This window comes from Protopterus annectens, chromosome 14.part0 (genome assembly GCF_019279795.1).
Source record: "Protopterus annectens isolate FY-2018-M chromosome 14.part0, PAN1.0, whole genome shotgun sequence".
Lineage (NCBI taxonomy): Eukaryota > Metazoa > Chordata > Ceratodontiformes > Protopteridae > Protopterus > Protopterus annectens.
In genome coordinates, this window is record NC_056748.1 from 154,647,877 (window position 1) to 154,670,057 (window position 22,181).

Genomic DNA, 22,181 nt, shown 5'->3' on the forward strand with positions numbered 1-22,181 from the left:
TTTTATTATATTTATACATGTATGTATATTCTGTCTAATAGGTGTAACATCTATGTAGCATGTATTTAATTAATATATTTTACTGTTAAAAATTGAAATGTATATCATGCCAGAAGAGGTTTATCATAATCCATCAGTCAGGACACACTTCTTATTGAAAAGCAAACTTACATTATGTGGTATAGAATCTGTACTTAAGATTATGAAGTAGATATGCTCCAGCTGTGATAAATTGAAGTAGATATGCTCCAGCTGTGATAAATGTTTTAACCTTTTCAAGTGGTTTACTTAACTGTAGTTAAATATATATATATATATATATATATATATATATATATATATATATATATATATATATATATATGGTCAATATTAAATCATCGAATGCTTAGGAAAAGTGAATGATGATTTATCGACCCCATATAAGCGAAAGCTTACAAACTTGGAATGCTTAGAACAGCAGTTATTTTCGAAGGGGAAACAAATTGCTGTTCCAAAAAAAGCAAAAAAACAACACTTAAAACATAACATAAAGTGCGGGGCTGTGCCCCCCACACCCCCCTACCTAAATATACCAACTCTGAGATCGCACTACAGTGATGAAAACGGCAAAGTAGCAGACGTAACCAAGTAATTTCTTTCCCAGGGAAAGAATTTGCTTATATGCCACTTTGTCATTTTGCCTTTTCGTTTTTTCAAGTTTGACCAAGACGCATTCAAAAGAATGCATCTTCGGTCATCTAATAGTAACCCATATATATATATATATATATATATATATATATATATATATATATATATATAGAGAGAGAGAGAGAGAAAGTGATGCCCCAGCACAGAGACCATAGTCACTCCGGGGCTGGTTTCTCCCCCTTTCACCAGATCCCCAGTTAAGACTTCCCACTGACACAGCTACCAGTATATGTGATGCTCTAACACTGGCCCAGTAATCAAGAATCCTCAATCCTCACCACTAGCACCAGTGGGGGACGTACATTGGGAGAATGACAGATACACACACAGTATTTCCAGATACAGCTCTCTGCATCTAGTGCACTTTCCCTTAAGGGCACACAGAGGCCACCATCTGTCCAGGACTGGTTTCTCCCTCCTTCTCCAGGTCCCCAGTAAGACTCCCCACTGGCACAGCTCAAGGGTTGAGATCTCAGCTGGGTGGCCAAGCCAAGACCTCCAACACACTCTATGTCCAGCCAGTGCTTAGTGTCCTTGTCCAAGTAGCTGACACACACACTCTTTGAGGTTTGATCTCAAGCATTTTCTTCCCAACTGATTGCAAATTATTTTGTCATGCCTGATTTCTTTCACTAACAAAGATTTTTTTGTTCAATCCATACTTTCATTGTAATGTATTTCAGTAAGTGCATTTACTAGTCAGTGTAAGTATATTTCTGAAATTATTTTTCCTTTTCTTTTATTACTTATAACTGCATTGTTTTGCAAATAAATTCTGCTTCTTTTATCAGCTGTGCATATTTCTGTGGAGAATATATACTACTAAACCGCCATGTTTTTTCTTTGCTCTGCTTATATATCTCTTTCAAGTCATGCATCTATAAATTAAGTAGCATGTTCTGCAATCTCAGACGAGCCTTGAAAATGACTTTCTGAATATACCCTGTAAGGTTTTGAGGTCTGTTTCTACCTTATAATTTATCCAAGTCTCTTGGGTGTCTAGTACCATGATGGGAATGGACCCCATTCCTAAGTCAAAGTATGATTAAAGTTAATCAAATTAGCATTGTTTCAGTCTTTGATGTTAGCCAAAAGTGATCTTTGCAGCACCCATAGTGTGCCCAGAATTGACTCCTTTTGCAGTTCATGCAGAGTTACTTGTATTGGTAGAGTATCCAAATAAGACTGGAAATTATTTTATTATGAGACCCATTACTCCAACTACTATTTGGATCTTTTGTGTATCCTTATTCTATATTGCCCTTGTTTCTGTCTGCAAATCCTGATACTTTATGACTTTGCATCTCTCCGTACTTAAGAAATTATAATCACTAAGTGTAGCAATTTCAGTGATCAGTGCTACTTATGTCTTCTTTTCATGGACTACTATATCTGGTTTTCTAGCATCTATTTTTGAACTGTTGGTAATGGATAATCCCTTGCGATATAAACTTCATATTTCTCTATAATGCTTTCTGGCTGTTTCCAGTTCTTCTCAGCTACTTCAGACTTGTAATGTTTGTACAATCCTCAATGCAACAATTTAGCTACCTTATTGTGCCTTTCAGTATACAAGCCCTCTGCCATTAGTGTATCACACCCAGCAATACGACATGCGACTGTTTCTAGTTGTTTTATAGAACCTGCATTTGTCTGTTTTTTCTACATGCTGTACCTGTGTTACAAGACATATTAGTGGAATTTCTGACATACATACTGATCTAACATGTTCTCTTCTCTTTGTGCATAGTTCTTAACTGTGTTGTAAATGCCTTTCACTTACAGGCAACTGGTCTGATTTCTTGTAAAATTGCATCTATATACCTTTCTGCCTGGCATCTTTTTGCAACAACTATCTTATTTGCATTATAGTATTTTAATATGTGTAACTAATTTCTTAAGCAGTTTCAAATTGTAACCATGCTCATTGCTTCATTCCAGCATAGTTATCTCAAACACATTAGTTACAAAATTTGCAATTTATTCTATCTTTCCTAAAAATATCTGCAGTGCATGCTTGACTTGTCACTTTTGCATTTGGCCAACTTCTGTCACATGTACTGCATCATGCTTCAGTCTGCCTGATGTTAGACTATGATTCATGTATTTCAGACTTGCCATTACTTCTTTGCATTTGATGTTCTTTAGCTTGAAATTATCCTGTCTTACTTTGTTTAGCAGTGTTATCAGTCTCTTTTAATGTTATGTGTGCATCTGACTGCACAATTATGTATTGTCCTTAATGATTACAACACATTCTAAGCCTTGAATGTCTATATAGTAACTCTTAGAAACACTTCTGTTGCTGAAGATGTGCCAAGCAGAAGTCTAAGGAACCTGTACTTTTCTGATAGTATATTAAATATACAGCATCTTGCTTTATCGGCCCGAAACACTGTTTTGCATGTAGTGCTGAAATGAATTTAGTGTTTGGCATATATGAGACAACATTATTGTAAGCAAAAGACAATTATATGTTTTATGTTATACATAGATACAAATGTGATTTTTTTGTTACTTCATGATAGTGACCATATGAGTTGCCCCACTTACTGGCTCTAATTCCTCCTTTGTGGCATCTAAGCTTTTCATATCCTTTAGTTATTTATTTATTTATTGCTGTACTTCTGAGTGCTACTGGTACTTTGCTTAGAGCAGTTGTCTTTGGCAAAACATTACATCTTATTTGTATGGGATACTATGCTGGAAAATGTCTAAAGCTTGTAAAAACTCAGCACAGTTATGCAGGGTTACACAGTATTTTAGATATCTCTGTGACTGGGTTTTATACTGTGAGATTATTTTCACCATTCCTAGCTTTTGCCAAGCAAAATACTTGGAGGGTTAACTATTTCAAGTGCTACAGTGTGAAAAAAGTGTCTTTCATTTCTTTTTTCTTAATTCATGCCAGCTGTTTTTTTTTTACTTTATGTCTCTGCCTGAAGCCAAAATATATTAATAATATGCAAGCAGTTTTCTCTTCAGCATCTTTGTTGCACACCAATGTTTCAGAAGTATGTGAAAACAAAATATTGTAGTTTGCACCTGTGTCTTCTTTAAATTTAAACACTTGTACTAGTAATTCTCAGCACTTATGCACGCACTTAAAAATAACAGAAAATAGTAATGACTGGAAATTGCACTTAAAGGTCACTGGTGTAAAGCCCCCAAATTAAATGAAAATAGGAATTTTTTAATGACATGAAGTCAGTATTCCAGAAAATACTCATTGGCTTTGTAGCAGCTTCTGTGTATGTTTTGTGAGCATGTGAGTTGAAAAACATGGATTTTGATCTACATGGAGCATGGTACCTGCTGTGATGTCATCACATAGGTTACACCAGGTGACAGTACAGCTGAAATGGTCAACACATAAGAAAAGTCAGTAACTGCTCTCCTGGAAAAATGAGTATGTATAGAAGAGGAAAACCTTTCTTATGCATAATGTAAAAGTTATTCTTACCTCTAGTAAATGTTGAGTCGGGTTATACCTGTAGAACTTCAGGTTCATTTGGCACTCCATGTCAGTTTGTTGCTGTTGTCAGTGGATGGTGGAATTTATTTAAAAAAAAAACTGCAGGGGCAGACAGATTCCTAAGAATGTTTTGGGTGATCAGTTTAAATGTCTCATTCATGGTGTGGAAAACAGAGCAAAATTGAAAAAGTAAAGAGAGAAAGAGAGAGTACAAAATTTGTTTGGCAACTACGACATTTTCTAATCTTTGTCATTATGTACAGAAAGTTAAATACTTTCATTTAACTGATAATACCGCACATTTAATTGTCTTTAAATTGTTTTCTTTTCTTTCTTTCAGCGTCACTTATCACCTGAGGTTTTTCATGATATCTTTGGGATGACAATCCAAGAGTTTGACAGGTTGCCTATATGGAGACGCAATGAGCTGAAGAAAAGGGCAAAACTCTTCTAGCAAAGTACACGAATGTCACTGGAAGAAGGATTCGATTACTAGGCCTTTTTGTGAAATATGCAGATATTTGTTATGGACAACCACAGATAAGCAACTGTGTCCATGAAAAGACAAGGGGGAATTCTTGGAAACATATTCCCTTGCTCAACTAATTAGGTCAAAACTGGAGCTTGGAAAACATGTCTACAGAGTGAAAGTTATATAGGCATATTATATTGCTTTTCGTGTGTGGCTACATGAAAAAAATGTCACTGTTGGATTTTCTGTTTAAGCTTTTTATTGTTTTATCCAGGTCTCATATGTGCAGTATTGGCAAAACTTAATTCTTTCTCCATGCACTCACTGCAAATAATAAGTCGTATAGAATGTCAGCCTACATTCAGTGTTTGGATTGGAATGTCTTTAAAAAGCAACAACAGACTAAAAATTGTCTGGTCATCCCAAAACCTAACAGGCCAAGAATCATATATGATAATAATATACCAGTAATGCTATGGTAAAGGATTGGAGTGAATGCTTTAATCTTTAGTACACCTTCTCACTTCTTGTTTCACACGCAGAGATGGAATTATTTGCTTTGCAAAAAAAAAAAAAAAAAAAAAAAATTAGAATTAAAAATGTGAATGCAGATACATTTCCAAACACATTTACCACTGAAATTACCCTGTAGTTCTTCCATAAGCTGAGTATGTCCAGGGCTAGTGTACTGCACTAGGGGCCAAATGCTTTACCTGCTGAAGCAGTGCTACCTGTACTCACCATTATGTCGCTGTACATGCATCAACATTCACCTTGTGAGTGGAAACCCCCTTCTTCCCCTTGACTTGTCATTACCTATGCATCTTTTCCCTAGTCCTCAGCAATATTTTTCACCTTTAGTATTCAAGCTTATTTTCTGAGTAGCTGGAAGATGTCCATGTTAATCATAGCTAGTTAGAACTGCCCCATTGCAAATGACAGAAGACAATAGTACTTAATTATTTGCACGAGTACTGCCTTCCTTTTTTGAAATCCAGCAGTGAGAGTGATGTTTATGCACTGCTTTACCATAACAGAACAATCTTGGCAATTTCTTATTAGTTTGATCACTACAGAAATAAAACGATGGAAGGAAACGGAGTGAGACACAATAACACGGTTGGCCTTTATGACAAATTTAACATGCCTTCTGATCGCATGTTGTCAAATAGATGAAAATCCATGTGTAGACCTTTCCTTTGTTAAAACAGTGCTGAATGCATTACTCCAATATATTGCCCAAACATGACTTACAGTATTGGTGCTTAATACATAACTGTTTATTCTTTCAGTGTAATTTAATGCAAAAGTTGTGTTTATCATCACATATTCTAGGCACTATCTGCTCTATAAGATGTGGAAGGCATTTTTGTTGCTTTTATTTCCTTAGAGATAGTCCAACTGGGGTGCAGAAAATATATGTAGTTTTGGCTGTGCTCCTACCATCTGTTCATTCATCAGCTGTGTGTTTTGAAATGATCAGTTTAAATGTCTCGTTCATGTTATCTGCTGTAAGCAGCAGGGGAGAAAAGTTATGTAGCATGCACCATAAGATATGTTAGAAAATACATTTTGAAATTTAGTGTGAATAAACCTTGTGGCTGTAAGGATGCAAGAGTTCATTGTTAAAACCAAAGCTTTGATTGCAGGTATCTCATTCCAGTTATTAATGCATCTGTTAAGTGCATCAGTTTTGTTGTGTTTTCTGAGTGAAGCTAATTAATATCTTACCTACCTAGTTTGAACAGTTGACTCATCAAACACATTGTTTGTAAACGGTTATTGTCAGCAGTATTTTCAGCTTGATGTCAGTGTGACCTCACTGAATATTTCCCCTTATGGGGAGTTGCTTTGCTCTTTAATATTTCTTAGGAAAAAAAATAGCTTTGTTTTAATTTATTGTGCTATTCCCATATACCTTTTCATTAACCTGTCTCCAGAACTTGCTTTCTAGGGTGTTTCCTGACAGAGGTGTATGATATTTTATCACATAAAGTATAACCCATAAGACTAGATGACTCTAGAACTTCAGTAAGACCAGATTACTCTAGAACTTCAGTGTACTGCCTTGCTGTTAGCTTACTGAGTTGCTCACTACGCTGCCCCTTCACTGAAACCACCTTGAGTGAAGAGGTCCTGTTATATAAGTCTGAGATGTGCTGTTGTCCTTGTGGAAATAATTGGTTTAAGGTTTGTAACATCCTGTATAGATTCATAGGTAGGTAGGTATAGAATTATTTTTTCAACTTGCAGTGATAGGAGAGTTCTAGTAATTACAAGCGTGGAGTATTTTTGTCAGGCAGAACATGAATATTCATAAATTGTAGACTGCTGCAATCTAACCTAGTCATATTTTTTTTTACTTTATCAGTTATCTTTACTTTCCTATTCATCAGTGTACTGCTGCCATTGACCAATCAGCAATACTGTTCCCTCAGGTCAATGCATGCTGCCGACTTGGGGTGAGACACAGCTGTCTGACAGTCTGCTATCATCTATGAAGTTGGAGTATTTTTGCACTAACTTGCCTCCATAGCGATGACAGATGTCTTGTGCTGGGCTCTGTGATGAGTGAATGCATCAACATTCTCGCTTATCCTGTGCTACAGTGTAGAGTGCTGTTTGGCAGATATCCTTGTCCTGTTCCTGTACTGGTGGCGTTCTCTCTGTGGGATAAGGCAAAGTGCCACAGTGTCTGATACTTACTGATCTTCATAAGATGTATTTTAACAGTTAAACAAATTGCATTGTCCTTTCACCTCTAACACATACTTGGAAATAATTGTTTAAGATTATCACTCCTTATCCATTGAGGCATCCTTCACCTCCAGTTTCTATCTGAACATCATATTTTTCTTTAAAAAGTAAACCATGTAATGTCATATAGCATTGCTATGCTTTTCTCTTATGTTCTACCAATAACTATTCATTGCTGTGAAATTAAGATATTTCCAAATGGCAATCAATAGGCTGAAAAAGTATTACATTGACCGCATTTAAAGAAACAATGTTTAAATGATATGTTATTTTTATATTTAGCAATCTAACAATGCTACTCTAAAACAGCATAATATTACTGCCACTGTGAAAGCATGTTTTGTGAAAAAGGAAATCTAGCTGGATTTAAAATCACTTTATGCTTTGAAAAATTTAATACTGGAACATCTGTACACCATGTGCTCTTTCACATATACATATGTTTTATATAGTTGCTGCTGTTATAAAATGTCCAGAAAGAAGATATGAGGTGAGCTAAAGTTTGAAATTGTATCTTGTTGGAGAATATGCCCAGTTTGTTGTGCTTTGTGGTGCAAGCATTTCACATGTAACCTAACCATGATATGTAATTAAACCTACAGGTACAACACTCAGTGCAGTTATTTTGGGATGACTCTTGTATTATTTACAAAGGATAAGAGATGTCCACACTAGGTAGTTCTTTAACTAGTGCAGTATATTCCAGAACTGATACCTTTCATTATATCTGTGTGGCATTATTTAATGATGTAAAGGCAAGTGGGACAGCTATAAGTAAATCTAATTGTTCTTATATATATTGTAAGAAGTTCTGTAAATTCCACTTTGTTGTTTGATATTTATGTTCTATAAATGTGTCAGGAATTAATCTTTATATAGTATAACAGAGTGAAATTTCTATTTTTAAGTGATGAGGCTAAGGCAAATCATGAGGGTTTCCATTTTAACTTTCAGGACTGTAATTGTGATCAGAACCTGCAAACATTTAAGTGCGATTAGGGGAAAATATAGCCTACGTTCTGAAATTGCTGTTATATTGGAGAATTTCCTTTGCTCTGATGGAGCAAACTCAGAGTTAGTGTATATAAGTAGTGGGGGGAGGGTAATGTTTTTATTGTGTATCAGTGACTTTCACAGTTATTTGTAGGGAGTCGTACTCATTTTTTGTCTCAGTTTCAGGGCTTTGCACTTTCAAATCTGAAATGTCCAATAGGGCATCCAACAAATAATATATAATATATATTTGCATGTATCTTTACATAAATTATCATAGGCTAAAAGCTTTGTATAATGTACTAAACCCATGTATAATCAAAAACCATGTTACCTTACACACATGCATGGCACCCAATTCCTGTTTTAATAATAGCATAAAATATTATCTGAAGGTTACAGAATCTGACTAAAGCTTGTTAAATCTAAATGTAAATGAAACATCATGCATTATTTAGCTTTTGGTGTTTATAGTCATAGCTTGACTGGGGTGGCAGTGAGGCTGATATTGAAACTCCAACCGTGACCGGTATTAAAATAAAAGCCCAGCTGTTTATATGCTCTGTTTCATTATCTCGGTCAGCATTACAGCTTGAAGTCAGTCTTGATGTTCGCTTAGATTTGTATGATAAAATGTTGTGGATAGACAAGAGTCTTCTAGTATGTCACACTTGTTACATTCAACAACGAAGCCGTTGCATGTCTGCGTTACTTGCTTTGCAGAAAGTTTAGTTCCTTGCTTATCCTGTCATGTAGTGTATATTGAAGTATTACTGTGTGTTATTCTCCATGCTTCACAGTAAACAACCCCGCTGTCGTCTTTTTCCTGCACTTAGGATTTGTTTCTTTTTTGCTTCTGGATAAACACTGCATTTAGTTAAACTTACTATTTTCAGTGTAGTATTGCAGAATTTGAGTCACTAGATAACTGTGTCTATGTATGTGGACTAAATAAATATGTAAAAGTATGTTTAATAGGCCCAGAAGAAACTAGAATATTTAAGTATTAGCCTTTTCTGGAAATATTTTTGACAATTTCTTGAAGACATCCTACCCTTTTCTCATGTAAATGCAAGGCAGTCTCAGGGAACCTGTAACTTTTTCTAAATCATGTTATGGTATGCATTTTCATAACTACTAGCGTATTCAAATGGCAATGCAGATGTGCTCTTTAGTATTTGAGGTGAATCACAGTTAAAACCATTGAGTCTTTAATATGTTCACTTACGGCTCTTTTTGCTGCCCACAGATCTGTGTTCATCTGCAGTTAAACATTTGATGATCTGGAGAGCAGCGTACCTCAAAGGAATTTGAGTTAAGCAGCTAGTAGGCAGTTAACATCATGTAACAACTATGAAAATGTTGTAAAGCCAACGTTTTGGGGGAGTTCAGTTATCTTTTTTCACGTTCTCACACTTACTCAGAATAGTCATGTTAATACCATAAATTGTACCCTGTGATGTTATTAAATGTAGAATTCATCTGTCAACAAAGCAAACCAAGTTTGTTTTCAAATGCTGCCTTTTAATTTCTTTTCCCTCATTGTAAAGAACAACTAGAATATGTTGTGTACTGAATATGAAATAAAATCAGAAAATAACATGGTTTGAAATACCTGTTGAAATGCAGCTGTCAAGATTCTTACTGTATGTATATTTTTGGATAAAGCTTATATTCTGCTGGTTTCTCATGTTAATAATTCCATTCAAAACACATTTTAATATGATTTTTGAACTTAACGATGTCTTTATTCCTCAGATACACACAGAACTGAAAAGAAAACAAGTTTCCATCCACGGAGAAAACATAGGGCCAGATTCCAAAAGAGTTGCTCTCAATGTAAGTCTCATCTGATTCTAAAGTACATGCTGTCAGTGTAAGTGACTTACTTCAATATAGGGCCTATTTATAAACTGGCTTACTACAGGGTTCAGTTTACAAAACACCTGGTCACTTACACTGAGATCAAGTCTTTTGGAATCAGAGCCGTGAATGTTTCCTAACAGGTTAACATTTAATGCTTATCTCCTTCTGTTGTTACTCATTCATTTATTCTATGAGTACCATCTCAATCCAGCTATGGGTCATGGAGGTAGTGAGGCCACTTCTAGGTGGACTCAAGGCAGATAAACTTATTCAGAACATGATGTCAGCCCATCATATAATGCCTCCTCATACACATATGTACACATACACACATATGCAGGCACGCTCACTTACACACATACACTCAGACTTCCACATGTCCCCATTTGCACACACAAGCACACATATGCACACGCACACACATACACATATGGCTTGCATACTATTGGGCAATTTGGACGATCACCTTTTCACTTATTTATTTGTTTACTGACATTTGATTACCATGAAATTTCGACTGGGTAGGAGTCTATGTTCAGCAGAGGACTGGAAAGAAAGCTTCAAAATATTACAAAATATTTTTAAGGACAATACTTTTACCAACTTCAACAGTAATACAAAAACATCTATGGTTTAAATAATTATACCAAATTAGACATAATATGAAAACATTGGTTAAATATAGGTACACGTTATATGACAATGATTTAATATTTAGAGACATTTTAGCCAGTGTATAGAGAAAATAAAGGAATGTCAGTGTAATACAAACATGGATTGCAGTATGATGTGTGAGAAAGTAGGCCTATATGGTAAAAAAGTAGGCCTGTGTGGTATATTTATAGAGAAAGTCAGGAAAGAAAAATTGACAGATGGAAGTAAGTGAAGGAAGAGTAAGGAGATGTAGGTATGAATAGATATGAGCTCACAGTCAGGGATGTAGTTTATCCTGGTGTTGAGCAAGAGCAGGGACAGACTTTAGCTAGGAAGTCTTTCAGAATGTTTTGAAGGATAGGAAGGAGGGTACTGACCTGACGGATGCAGGTAAGGAGTTCTAGGCCTTAGCAACATATAATATCGGAGGAAGGGCTCTGAGCTAACGAATCTGAGATATATAACATTAAGTATCCTGTTTTTTGCTTATTTCTGAGTTGTTTATAGCACTTTTATTTTACTCACTGTGTGTGAGGTATTAAGTAGAATTTTCTACAATTGTTAAGCATCTGGTTGGGTTTGTTTGTTCTGATTTCCTGCTAGGAGTTTATCATATAACTTGTTTGCATTTAAAAGCATTCTCTAGAGTCTCCTTGATCCGTTATCTGTTTAAACATTTCTGCAGTTTTTTCTACCTAAGTAGTGTTGGTAGTGTAGCATTGTCCATACTCAGGCTTGTGTTTTGGGCCTAGTTGTTTGTTAGTAGAGGCTGTGTGTCTGAGCACTTGTCCCAGGTCATCATAGCTTAGCCAAAGCCAGTATAGCATTTCAGTGAGAATGAATTGTTTGTGGTCATTGGCTGACTGGGGTTGCCTGGACTACGCCTTGGAATAAGCACCTCAATGGTTCTTTCAAGCTTTTTTTAAAGTTGTTTCAGGTTTCAGCTTTGTTACTTAAGAAGTTAACTTGTGACTGTTTCTGCCATTTCACACTGAGCTAATCGGAGGAAGTCAGAGGAAGGGCTCTGAGCTAACGAATCTGAGATGTATAACATTAAGTATCCTGTTTTTTGCTTATTTCTGAATTATTTATAGCACTTTTATTTTACTCACTGTGTGTGAGGTATTAAGTAGAATTTTCTACAATTGTTAAGCATCTGGTTGGGTTTGTTTGTTCTGATTTTTGTTTCCCATCCTTCCTCCCTCTTGGTATTCCGTTTTTATACTTGGTGGCTTTGCAGTTGCCTGCCCCTTCTGTAAATTTGATCTGGGACACTCCACCCAGTCTAGTGTCATTACCTCATTCTACCTAATACAGGGAGAACATTTGAGAAGGCCAGCCTAGTTAGCTTGTGCTCTTCCTTTCCCCTTTCCACTTTACAAAAAAAAAACTCTAAGCTTGTTTCCTGCCTTTCCTATTAGTTGTTTAGATCAGATACAGATTTGCTGTATACAGGACTGTTTGTAAGCTTCTGAGCCCCCAAGCCTTTCTGTGTTGGAGGGAAGCCTTCTGGCTTAATTTTGTTTCTTAGAACTAGCCAGCTTTCTAGTTTCAGCACTCAAATCTGTTTCTTTGAGCTCAGCACTTGTTCAGAACTCATTGTAAGCACTAAATAAGCTATAAATTACTACAGCACTCAACTTTCCTCACTTGTCCAGAGGAAAACAGTTTTTAGTACTTAATAAATAAGCACCTATCCAGGCAAATCTAAGGGCCAGCTCCTGGTGTTTTCTCCTGTCTACCTGATGAATCTGGGCGTCTTGGGGCAATGCAGCAATTGCCTCATGTACACAGACAACTCTCTTCTCCTACCACCCAACACTACAACCTGTGAGAGATGCACTTATATAACCAAACTGGAAGCAAAGCTCTCTTCACATAAGACTGGACTAGACAGTCAAGAGGAGCAGGTAAACACTTGCACCACACCACACTCATCACATAGTCCCTCAAAACCTACACCACCAAAACACACACATAGAAACACAAAACACACACCTACATTCGTAGAGGCTCTCAAAAAAATCTACCCAAGCAACAGGGACCTCCAAAGCAGAAACGCAAGCAACCTCCACCCCCCAACACAACCCAGATGACACATAGCCCACAAATGCAGTGTGCCACTCAACCACAGCCCATAAGGCATAACAACGTACCTAACACTCGAGTCATAGGTGACTCTATAGTCAGGCCCACTGATGTTCCACTCACCAGGCTAAACAAGGAGAAAGTCACTGTCAGCTGCCTGTCAGGTGCCAGGATCCACCACATAATGCATGCACTCAGGTCACTCCACAGCAAGTACAAATATGACTCTGTCATTGTCCATGTTGGTGTGAATGACCAGAGACGTACCTCCCTGGACTACATGAAAAGAGACATGGGGGAGCTTTCTGATCTTGTAGCCCAGGCAGGTATGACCCTAGCCCTGAGTAGCATCCTGCCATCACCCAGAATGATACCACAGTACAAGGACAAAATGATTGACTTCAACAATTGGCTAAGCTTCTGGTGTCATTCTAAGGGGATCCAGTATCTGTGTGCCTGGGATGACATGATCAACAAACCATGATGCTTTGCCAGAGATGGCATGCACCTCTCGCCCCTGGGATTCTGGATACTGGCTAAGGCTCTTGCCACCCCTCTAGTGCCTTTTTTAGGCAAGATTCAAGTGACAAATTCACTACCATAACAGGTACAAGCAAGTAAAATCTGAGGGTAATGCTACTCAATGCTAGAAGTCTAAACCTCAAAATGCACTCACTCGAGGCACTCCTTAAAATGGAGAACTTCGACATCTGTGCAGTGACAGAGACCTGGTTCAAGGCTCCAGAGAGCACCCCTGCATTACCAGGCTATAATTCATACCACACCTTTCGGCCACCTAACTTTGACCTAAGCACTAAAGGTGTAGGCGTGTCCATATTCATTAAGGATATCCACACCTCCAGGCTAGTTTCCCAGCATAATGCATCTGAGATTATCCAAGTGCAACTAACTCTGTGCAAGACCACAATGCAAATTGTAGCTTGCTACAGATCCCCCACCATGCCCCAGGATTCCCACTCCTCATTTCTTGATACACTGAAAAATATTAGGGTACAACCTAACACCCTAATAATGGGCAATTTCAACTACCCCACCATTAACTGGGAAAACTACTCATGTACCAACTCTTGTGCTCAACGTTTTCTGGAATGCATAAATTCCAATGCCTTGGATCAACTTATCCACACCCCCACCAGGGGCAGCAATATCCTAGACCTGGTCATTACCAACATGGGCAACTGGTGTTCCACATCAGAGATCAATTCCTTGTTGATCAGTTCCGACCACAAGCAAATCACCCTAGACATCCACATCCCAGCCCCACCCCCCATTAGGGAAACCACAATAAAACATTTCTCCAAAGCCAACTTCACACTTCTTAAGACAGAAATGGCAAACTTCACGACACCCTTGCTGACGGACAATAGAGATATGACTGCTAAATCCTGTACAGTTTCACTTTATAAGCACTTACTCGAGTGCATGGATCGTACAATCCCTAACAGAACCAAGATGCTATCCTCCAAAAAAAAAGGAAGCCAATCTGGTGGGCCCCTGCTATAAACAAACTCTACAACAGAAGAAAGAAACTGTTGCAAAAAAAGAGTAAAATCCCATGATTGGAGGAACTCCGTGTTCAGCCTCAGTAAGAAGCTATGATCCCTCATAAAATCTTCCAAAGCTAGTTATGAAAACAAAATCGCCACTGATTCTAAAGACAACCACAAAGCATTCTATAGCTATGTCAAGAATCTCAATGGCAACACTCAGATCTGCTCTGAGTTACAGCACAATGGCACTAAATATACAGAACCAACTGATATTGCCAACATCCTGGCAGATAGGTTCAGTGCTAACTTTACCCCTCTCTCATCCTCTAAAGGGCCCATCTCTATACCAGAACAATGCAAAGTACCTGTAATCACAGCTGCACAGGTAAAAAAAACACTCTCCAAAGCCAAGAACACAGCATCCATGGTACCTGACAACATTCCAGGCTGCGTTCTACATGAACTACAGAACGAACTGGCACCCCACCTAAGTACCATGTTCAGTCATAGCCTCAACTCAGGCTTTTTGCCCACTGAATGGTGCACAGCAACGGTTATCCCACTCCACAAAAGGGGAGCCACCACGGGAACTACCACCCCATTAGTCTGACGAGCCTAGTCTGCAAGGCTATGGAGTGTATCATCATGGAACTCATAAACAATGACATTGGTAATCTCCAAACTCTGGACCCTATCCAGTTCGGGTTTGTAAAAGGCAGATCATGTCTCCTAAACCTGATAGACTTCTTTGAAGCAGTCACTAAAGCTGTAGATGAGGGTAAGCTGGTACACACAGCCTATCTAGATCTTGCCAAGGCTTTCAACACCATCCCCCACTCTGGAATTATAGACAAACTCACTAAACTAGGTATAAATCCCTATGTTACCTGATGGGTTGCCGACTGGCTCACTGACTGAACCCACACTGTGAAAGTGGCAGACTAAATCCAACTTCAGACCAGTGACAAGTGGAGTACCACAGGGTTCAGTCCTAGGTCCTCTCCTGTTTGGTATCTACTTCTCTGAAGTACAGGCTAACACAGTAGGTCTTTGGCTAGCAAAGTTTGCAGATGACTGCAATCTAGGAGCCATAATCAAATCTCCTAATGATGTGGACATCCTACAAAAGGGCTTCAATGAGACAGATGCCTGGTGTCAAAACCTTGGCCTCAAGGTCAATGCCAAAAAGTGCATTGTCATCCCTTTTGGTAAAAACTCTGTACCCATGAACTACCACATAGGCGGTAGTTCATAGGTAGGTACTAGGCTATCTGCCCGAGGGCATTTATAAGCCTAGCCAGAGTGTATCGGCTTTCGCCGCCCCATTGATTAATTAACTGAGCCTCTGTCAAGCAGAGCCAATAAAGTGATCCCAGGGGTGTAGTTTCTGTTACCCATCCACTCGTCAAGGCTTCTCTTGAAGAGAGTTAGTGAGGGGCTCTGCCTAATGTAGTTAGGAATTTTGTTCCATAGCATGGGGAGTCTCTGTGACAGGAATCTATCCTTCCAGTATGTTCTATTTATTGTTGTGACAAGGTTTAGCTCACTAGAGTGCGTGGCTCGGATTTCTTCAGGTGGAGCATGTCCATCAATTCTGAGTTGGACATGGCTTTGTAAGTCAGGCAGAGATCACCTCTGAGTAAGCGATATGCCACTGAGTACAGCCAGAGTTTTTTCAGTCGGGCTGCATAGGACAAATGTTTGAGGCCAGTAATCCTCTTGGCGAGGTGCTTTTGTGGTCTTTCAAGCTGCTGGAAGTGTCTTGTGAGGCACATCCCAATGGGGCATTGTACTCTATGATGGGTCTGATGAGTGACGAGTAGAGGGGCACTATAACCTCTTTATTTCTAGATGCGAACCCCTTAGTAATTAGATGGGCCACATAGAAGGATTTCCTAACTACTTTGGCAATATGATTGTCAAAGGAGAGATTACTATCTAGCTGGGTCCCCTGATCTCTTATTACCTCTTCTGTATTAAGGGGGCTGCCACCTATGTGGTAATTTGTGGGTGTTTTGTTTTTCCCAAACGGGATGACTATGCATTTTTTGGCATTTAGCTTGAGGCCATGACTTTGACACCAGGTGTCTGTCTCAGTAAGGCCTTTTTGGAGGATGTCCGTGTCAGCCGGAGAGTCAATTATAGCTCCCAGTTTGCAGTCATCGGCGAACTTAGTTAGCCATAGTCCTCCTGTGTTTGCCTGTACTTCTGAGAAATATATGCTGAACAGTAGGGGTCCCAGAACTGAGCCTTGTGGGACACCACTTGTGACTGGTTTAGAGTCAGACCTGGAGCCCGCTATTCTTACCGTGTGAGTTCTGTCTGTAAGCCAGTTGGCAACCCATCTTGTGACATAGGGGTTTATGTTCAGGCTGGTGAGTTTTTCTATAATACCCAAGTGAGGAATGGTGTTGAACACTTATCAAGATAGGCTGTGTGGACCACCTTTCCCTCATCTATGGCCTTGGTAACTGTCTCGAAGAAGTCAACCAGGTTTAGTAGGCATGATCTGCCCTTAACAAAGCCGAACTGGGTCAGGTCAAGTGTTTGGAGGTTCCCAATGTCTTTGTTAATGAGTTCCATGATGATGCGCTCCATAACCTTGCAGACCAGGCTAGTCAGGCTTATGGGGTGATAGTTACCATGGTCAGTTGTGGCCCCTCCTTTGTGAAGCATAATAACCATTGCTGTGCGCCATTCTATGGGCACGTAGCCTGTGGAGAGGCTGAGGTTGAACAGCATATTTAGGTGGGGGGGGTTAGTTCATTCTGTAGTTTGTGCAAGACGCAGCCTGGGACACCATCTGGCCCCATTGATGCTGTGTTTTTGGCTTTTAAAAGGGCTGTTTTCACCTGTGCTTCTGTGATTTCTGGGACACTACACTTTTCCAGTATTGTTGCGGGCCCTTTTGAAGGTGAGAGGGAGGTGAAGTTTGCACTGAATCTACCTGCCAGTATGTTGGCAATATCAGTAGGTTCAGTATATTTTGTGCTATTTTGCACTATCTCAGAGCATATCTGCAAGTTGCCACTTAGATTCTTGACATAGCTAAAGATGGCTTTATGGTTATCTTTCGAATCCTTGGCTATTTTTCTTTCAAAGTTAGCCTTGGATGATTTTATGAGGGACCTTAGTTTCTTACTGATACTGATCAGGGATGTCTTTCCTTCTTGGGATTTGCTTTTTTTCTGAACTAGTTTCCTCCTTTTGTTGTATAACCTGTTTATGGCAGGGGTCCACCAGACTGGTTTCCTTCTCTTATGGGAGCGAGTCTTGGTTTTGCTAGAGATGGCACGATCCATGCATCCTTGTAGGTGCTCATAGAGTGCAATTGTAAAGGATTCTGCATCTTGTGCAGTGTTATCCTTTAGTGTGGGGGCTGTAAAACTTGCCACTTCTGCCTTAAGTAAGGTGAAGTTTGCTTTAGAAAAGTTTTTCACTGTGGTTTCCTTGGTTGGGGGTGGTGGTGGGGTGTGGACATCCAAGATGATTAGTTTATGGTATGATCTAACCAGTGATGGGGTGACCTCCGGTACAGAGCACCAGTCGCCCATGTTGGTGATGACCAGGTCTAATATGTTGTGGCCTCTGGTAGGGGAGTTTACCAGCTGATCCAGGGCATTTGAGTTGATAAATTCCAAGAAGCACTGAGCTTGGGAGTTTGTACTCAAGTAGTTTTCCCAGTTAATGGTAGGGTAATAGAAATCTCCCAAGATCATGGTGTTCGGTAGGACCTTCATGTTTTCCAGTGTCTCCAGATTGGTGGAGTGGTGGTCCTGGGTCATGGAGGATGATCTGTAGCAGGCCACAATTTGCATTGCAGATTTGCCCTATGTTAGTTGCACATGGATAATCTCAGAGGTATCATGCTGCGCCACTAACCTGGAGGTGTGGGTATCCTTGAGGAATATGGATACACTCCCTCCTTTTGTGTTTCGGTCCGTGTTCTGTGGCCGAAATGTATGGTATGAGTTGTAGCCCAGTAGTGCTGGAGTGCTTTCTGGAGCCTTGAACCAGGTTTCAGTTACTGCACAGATGTCGACGATCTCCATACTTTGAAGTGCTTCGAGCGCATGCATTTTGAGATTTAAACTCCTGGCATTGAGTTGCATAACCCTCATTTTTTTTACTTGTGCTGTTTACAGAGGTGGGTTTGAATTTTGAGCCTTGCCTAAAAAAGGCACTATGGAGCAGCAAGAGCCTTGGCCAGTATTTGAAAGCCAAGGGGTGACAGGTGCAAGCCGTCTCTTGTGAAGCAACGCGGCTTGTCGAGCATGTCATCCCAGGCTGACAGACACTGGTTCCCCTTTGAATGACACCAGAAGCTTAGCCAATTGTTGAAATTGATAATTTTTTCTTTATACTGAGGTATTCTTGGTGAGGGCAGGATGCTACTCAAGGTCATACCCGCCTGGGCTACATGATCAGAGAGCACTTCCATGTCTCTTTTCATGTAGTCCAGGGAGGTACGGCTTAGGTCATTCACACCAACATGAACAATGACAGAGTCATATTTGTACTTGTTCTGGAGTGACCTGAGTGCTTGTGTTATGTGGCGGATTCTGGCTCCCAACAGGCAGTTAACAGTAACCTTCTCCTTGTCCAGCCTAGTGAGTGGGGAGTCAGTGTGCCTGACTATTGAGTCACCTATTACTAGTGTGTTAGGTATGTTATTTCGCCTTAAGGGCTGTGATTGTGCGGCACATTGATTTTGTGTTTTATGTGTTGTGTGGTTTGTGACGGGAGGTGCAGGTTGTTCGGGTCTCCGCTTTGGAGGTCTCTGATGCTTTTGCAGGTTTTTATTTAGAGCCTCCGAGTATGATTTTGTGTATTTGTGTGTATTTTTTGCCAGTGCTGCTTTAGTAGTTCTGTGTGAGGCTGGAGGTGTGGTGCAAGTGTTAACCTTCTCCTCATGACTGTCTGTTCCAGTCTTGGGTGGAGATACCTTAGCCTCCAGTTTGGCTGTATAATCGCATCTCTCACATATGTTAGTGTTTTGTGGTAGGAGGAGAGGGCTGTCTGTGTACTTGAGGCAGTTGTAACATTGCCTCAGGATACCCAGATTCACCAGCTGGACTGGAGAGTACACCTGAAGTTGTCCTTTGGTCATGCCTGAATAGTAGGGTGAGCTGCTTAGTCACTTGGTTGGTGAGGAGTGGATAAAGAGCCTTGCCCTGCCGGGCAGTCAAGTGTCGGGGTATATTAGTGCTTGCTGTTAGGTCTGAGCAAGTGCTGGACTGTAGGATGCTTTTTGAGTGCTTAGGTTGAGAGACTAGTTTCAAGTGAAAAACTGAAGAGGAGACTTAGTGGAGCCGGGAATAATTTAACCCTAGCTAACCGGTGCTGCCTGGCACACAAAACCATGCAACGCGTTTTTTTAAACTACTAACTTCTGGGCTGGAACCACTCCTCCAGGGACAGATGGCTGCTCAAAGTTCCCCTCTCTCACAGGTGAACAGAGAAACTTCCCTCTATCCAAGTAAGGTATGGGCAACTCACACCGAAAGTGTGATAAGAGACTTTGGGATACAGGTGGACAGTAGTCTCTCCTTTGATAATCACATCGCCACAGTAGTCAGGAAATCCCTCTATGTGGCACACCTCATCACAAAAGGTTTCTCATCCAGGAAAAAAGAGGTCATTGTTCCCCTCTACTCATCACGCATTAGACCAATTATAGAGTACAACGCCCGTTTTGGTATGTACCTCACAAGACATCTACAACAACTGGAAAGGCCACAGAAATACCTCACAAAGAGGATTACCAGCCTCAAACAGATGCCCTATGCAGACCATCTCAAAAAACTCCAGCTTTACTCTGTCGCATATCACCTACTCAGAGGCGATCTCTGCCTAACATACAAAGCTATGTCAAACCCAGAGCTGTTGGACATGCTCCATGTAAAGAAATCCCAATCCCTCCAAGCTACACTCTCTAGGGATCTAAACCTTGTCACCACAATAAACAGAACATGCTGGAGGGTTAGATTCCTGTCTCAGAGACTTCCCATACTCTGGAACAAACTACCTAGTTATATCAAACAAAGCTCCTCATTAGCACTCTTCAAGAAAAATCTTGATGATTGGATGGGAGATAGGAAATTCACCCCAGGGATCATTTCTGTGGCTCTGCTTGACAGGGGCACAGGAAAATAATTTTCTTGCGTGGCAAAAGCCAGGGTACTGTTTGGCTAGGCTTATATAGGCCCTAGGGCCAATAGCCTAGTACCTACCTATGAACCTATGCTCGAGCTGAAGAGCAGCTTTCTTGAAAGGGGTTACAGTGTAAGCTATTTTTTGAACAGATCTTGAGGTACATTACACTAAAAAGCATGGAGCCATAGGTACCCCTTTGCTTGGTCCCCCTGTCTGTTAAAAGATTTGCCTGTGCCAGCCGGTAGACTATGCAGTCAGGGATAGTGACAACACAAAGTGAGTTGATGATGTTAAACCATAACTTGGATTCTATGTGGCATTACGTCCATCATTGAGTCTAAGTGGAAGATCATTTAAGACAATCAAATCTCCAATAACATCCTGGGTTATCATCTCCGGTGTATTAATAGAAAAACAAGGAACATACAATATTGAATTGAAAAAGCTGCAACCCTTGCATTCAGGACCCTAACTGTTATTGTATTCTTGAGATGTCTAAACATCAGAAACATCTCCCACAGCTCAATACATGCTCAAGGATATTTCACATGGGCTTCTTTATACGCTATTAAGTTATCCAAAAGGGGTATATGCATCACAAAAAACAGCATATTTTATGTACCGTATTCCATGCTTGTATGGTACCTATGTGTACAGACCTGTATATATATATATATATATATATATATATATATATATATATATATATATATATATATACATAGTCATGGGTGTGTACTAGGCTAATGGCCCTGGAGCCTTTACAAGCCTAGTCCATAGGATTACCCTGGCATTTTGCCACCTGACCTTAGTTCCCAGTGCCTCTGTTGAGTAAAGCCACTGGAGTGATCCCTGGGGTGAATTTTCTATTTCCAATCTACTCATCAAGATTTCTCTTGAAGAGGCCCAGTGAGGTGCTCTGCTTGACATGCATGGGAAGCCTGTTCCATAGCATAGGCAGTCTCTGGGTTATGAACTTGTCCCTCCAGCATGTTCTTTTGATTGTGGTAATGAAGTTGAGGTCTCTGGAGCATGTGATAAGGTGGGATTGGGATTTCTTCAGATGTAGCATCTCTAACAGAGGTAACATATATGTGTACATACCTATTTCTAACGTGTGTGTGTGTGTGTGTGTATATATATATATATATATATATATATATATATATATATATATATATATATATATATATGCACCTACTAACTAGGTGACCCTATGAGAAATACTCTTGCAGGAACCTTTGGTATAAGTTAAGACTTGCAGGAAATGTGTGAATCATGTGAACTGTCAGGTGGCAGCAGACATATTATAACTAGGCATTACAGACCATACAGAGAGTGTAAGTGACCTTCTGCTGATGTATCACAGGCATTTTGGACGAGGCGGGGCTGACGTGGCAGCATATGTGTTATCTATAGCTCCGAGAACCACAAGGAGATGGTCACACCACTCATGCCCATAATCTGTGTCAGTTGTGGCTGACATAGTTTGACCAGGCTCCTTACAGTCTTCCTT

At 39.8% G+C, this 22,181-nt stretch overlaps 1 protein-coding gene across 30 annotated transcripts in view; it reads left to right on the forward strand.

Annotated features, from left to right (window-relative positions):
• ABLIM1 (actin binding LIM protein 1) overlaps positions 1-10,014 on the forward strand; it is a 2,317,257-nt gene extending 2,307,243 nt beyond the window's left edge. For all 30 annotated transcript variants that reach the window (XM_044055908.1, XM_044055914.1, XM_044055911.1 and 27 more), the window contains one exon: positions 4,509-10,014. In XM_044055908.1, coding sequence (XP_043911843.1) covers positions 4,509-4,622 — 114 coding nt within the window. In that variant the 3' untranslated portion in view covers positions 4,623-10,014. The remainder of the gene's footprint in view (positions 1-4,508) is intronic.
• The last annotated feature ends 12,167 nt before the right edge of the window (positions 10,015-22,181 follow it).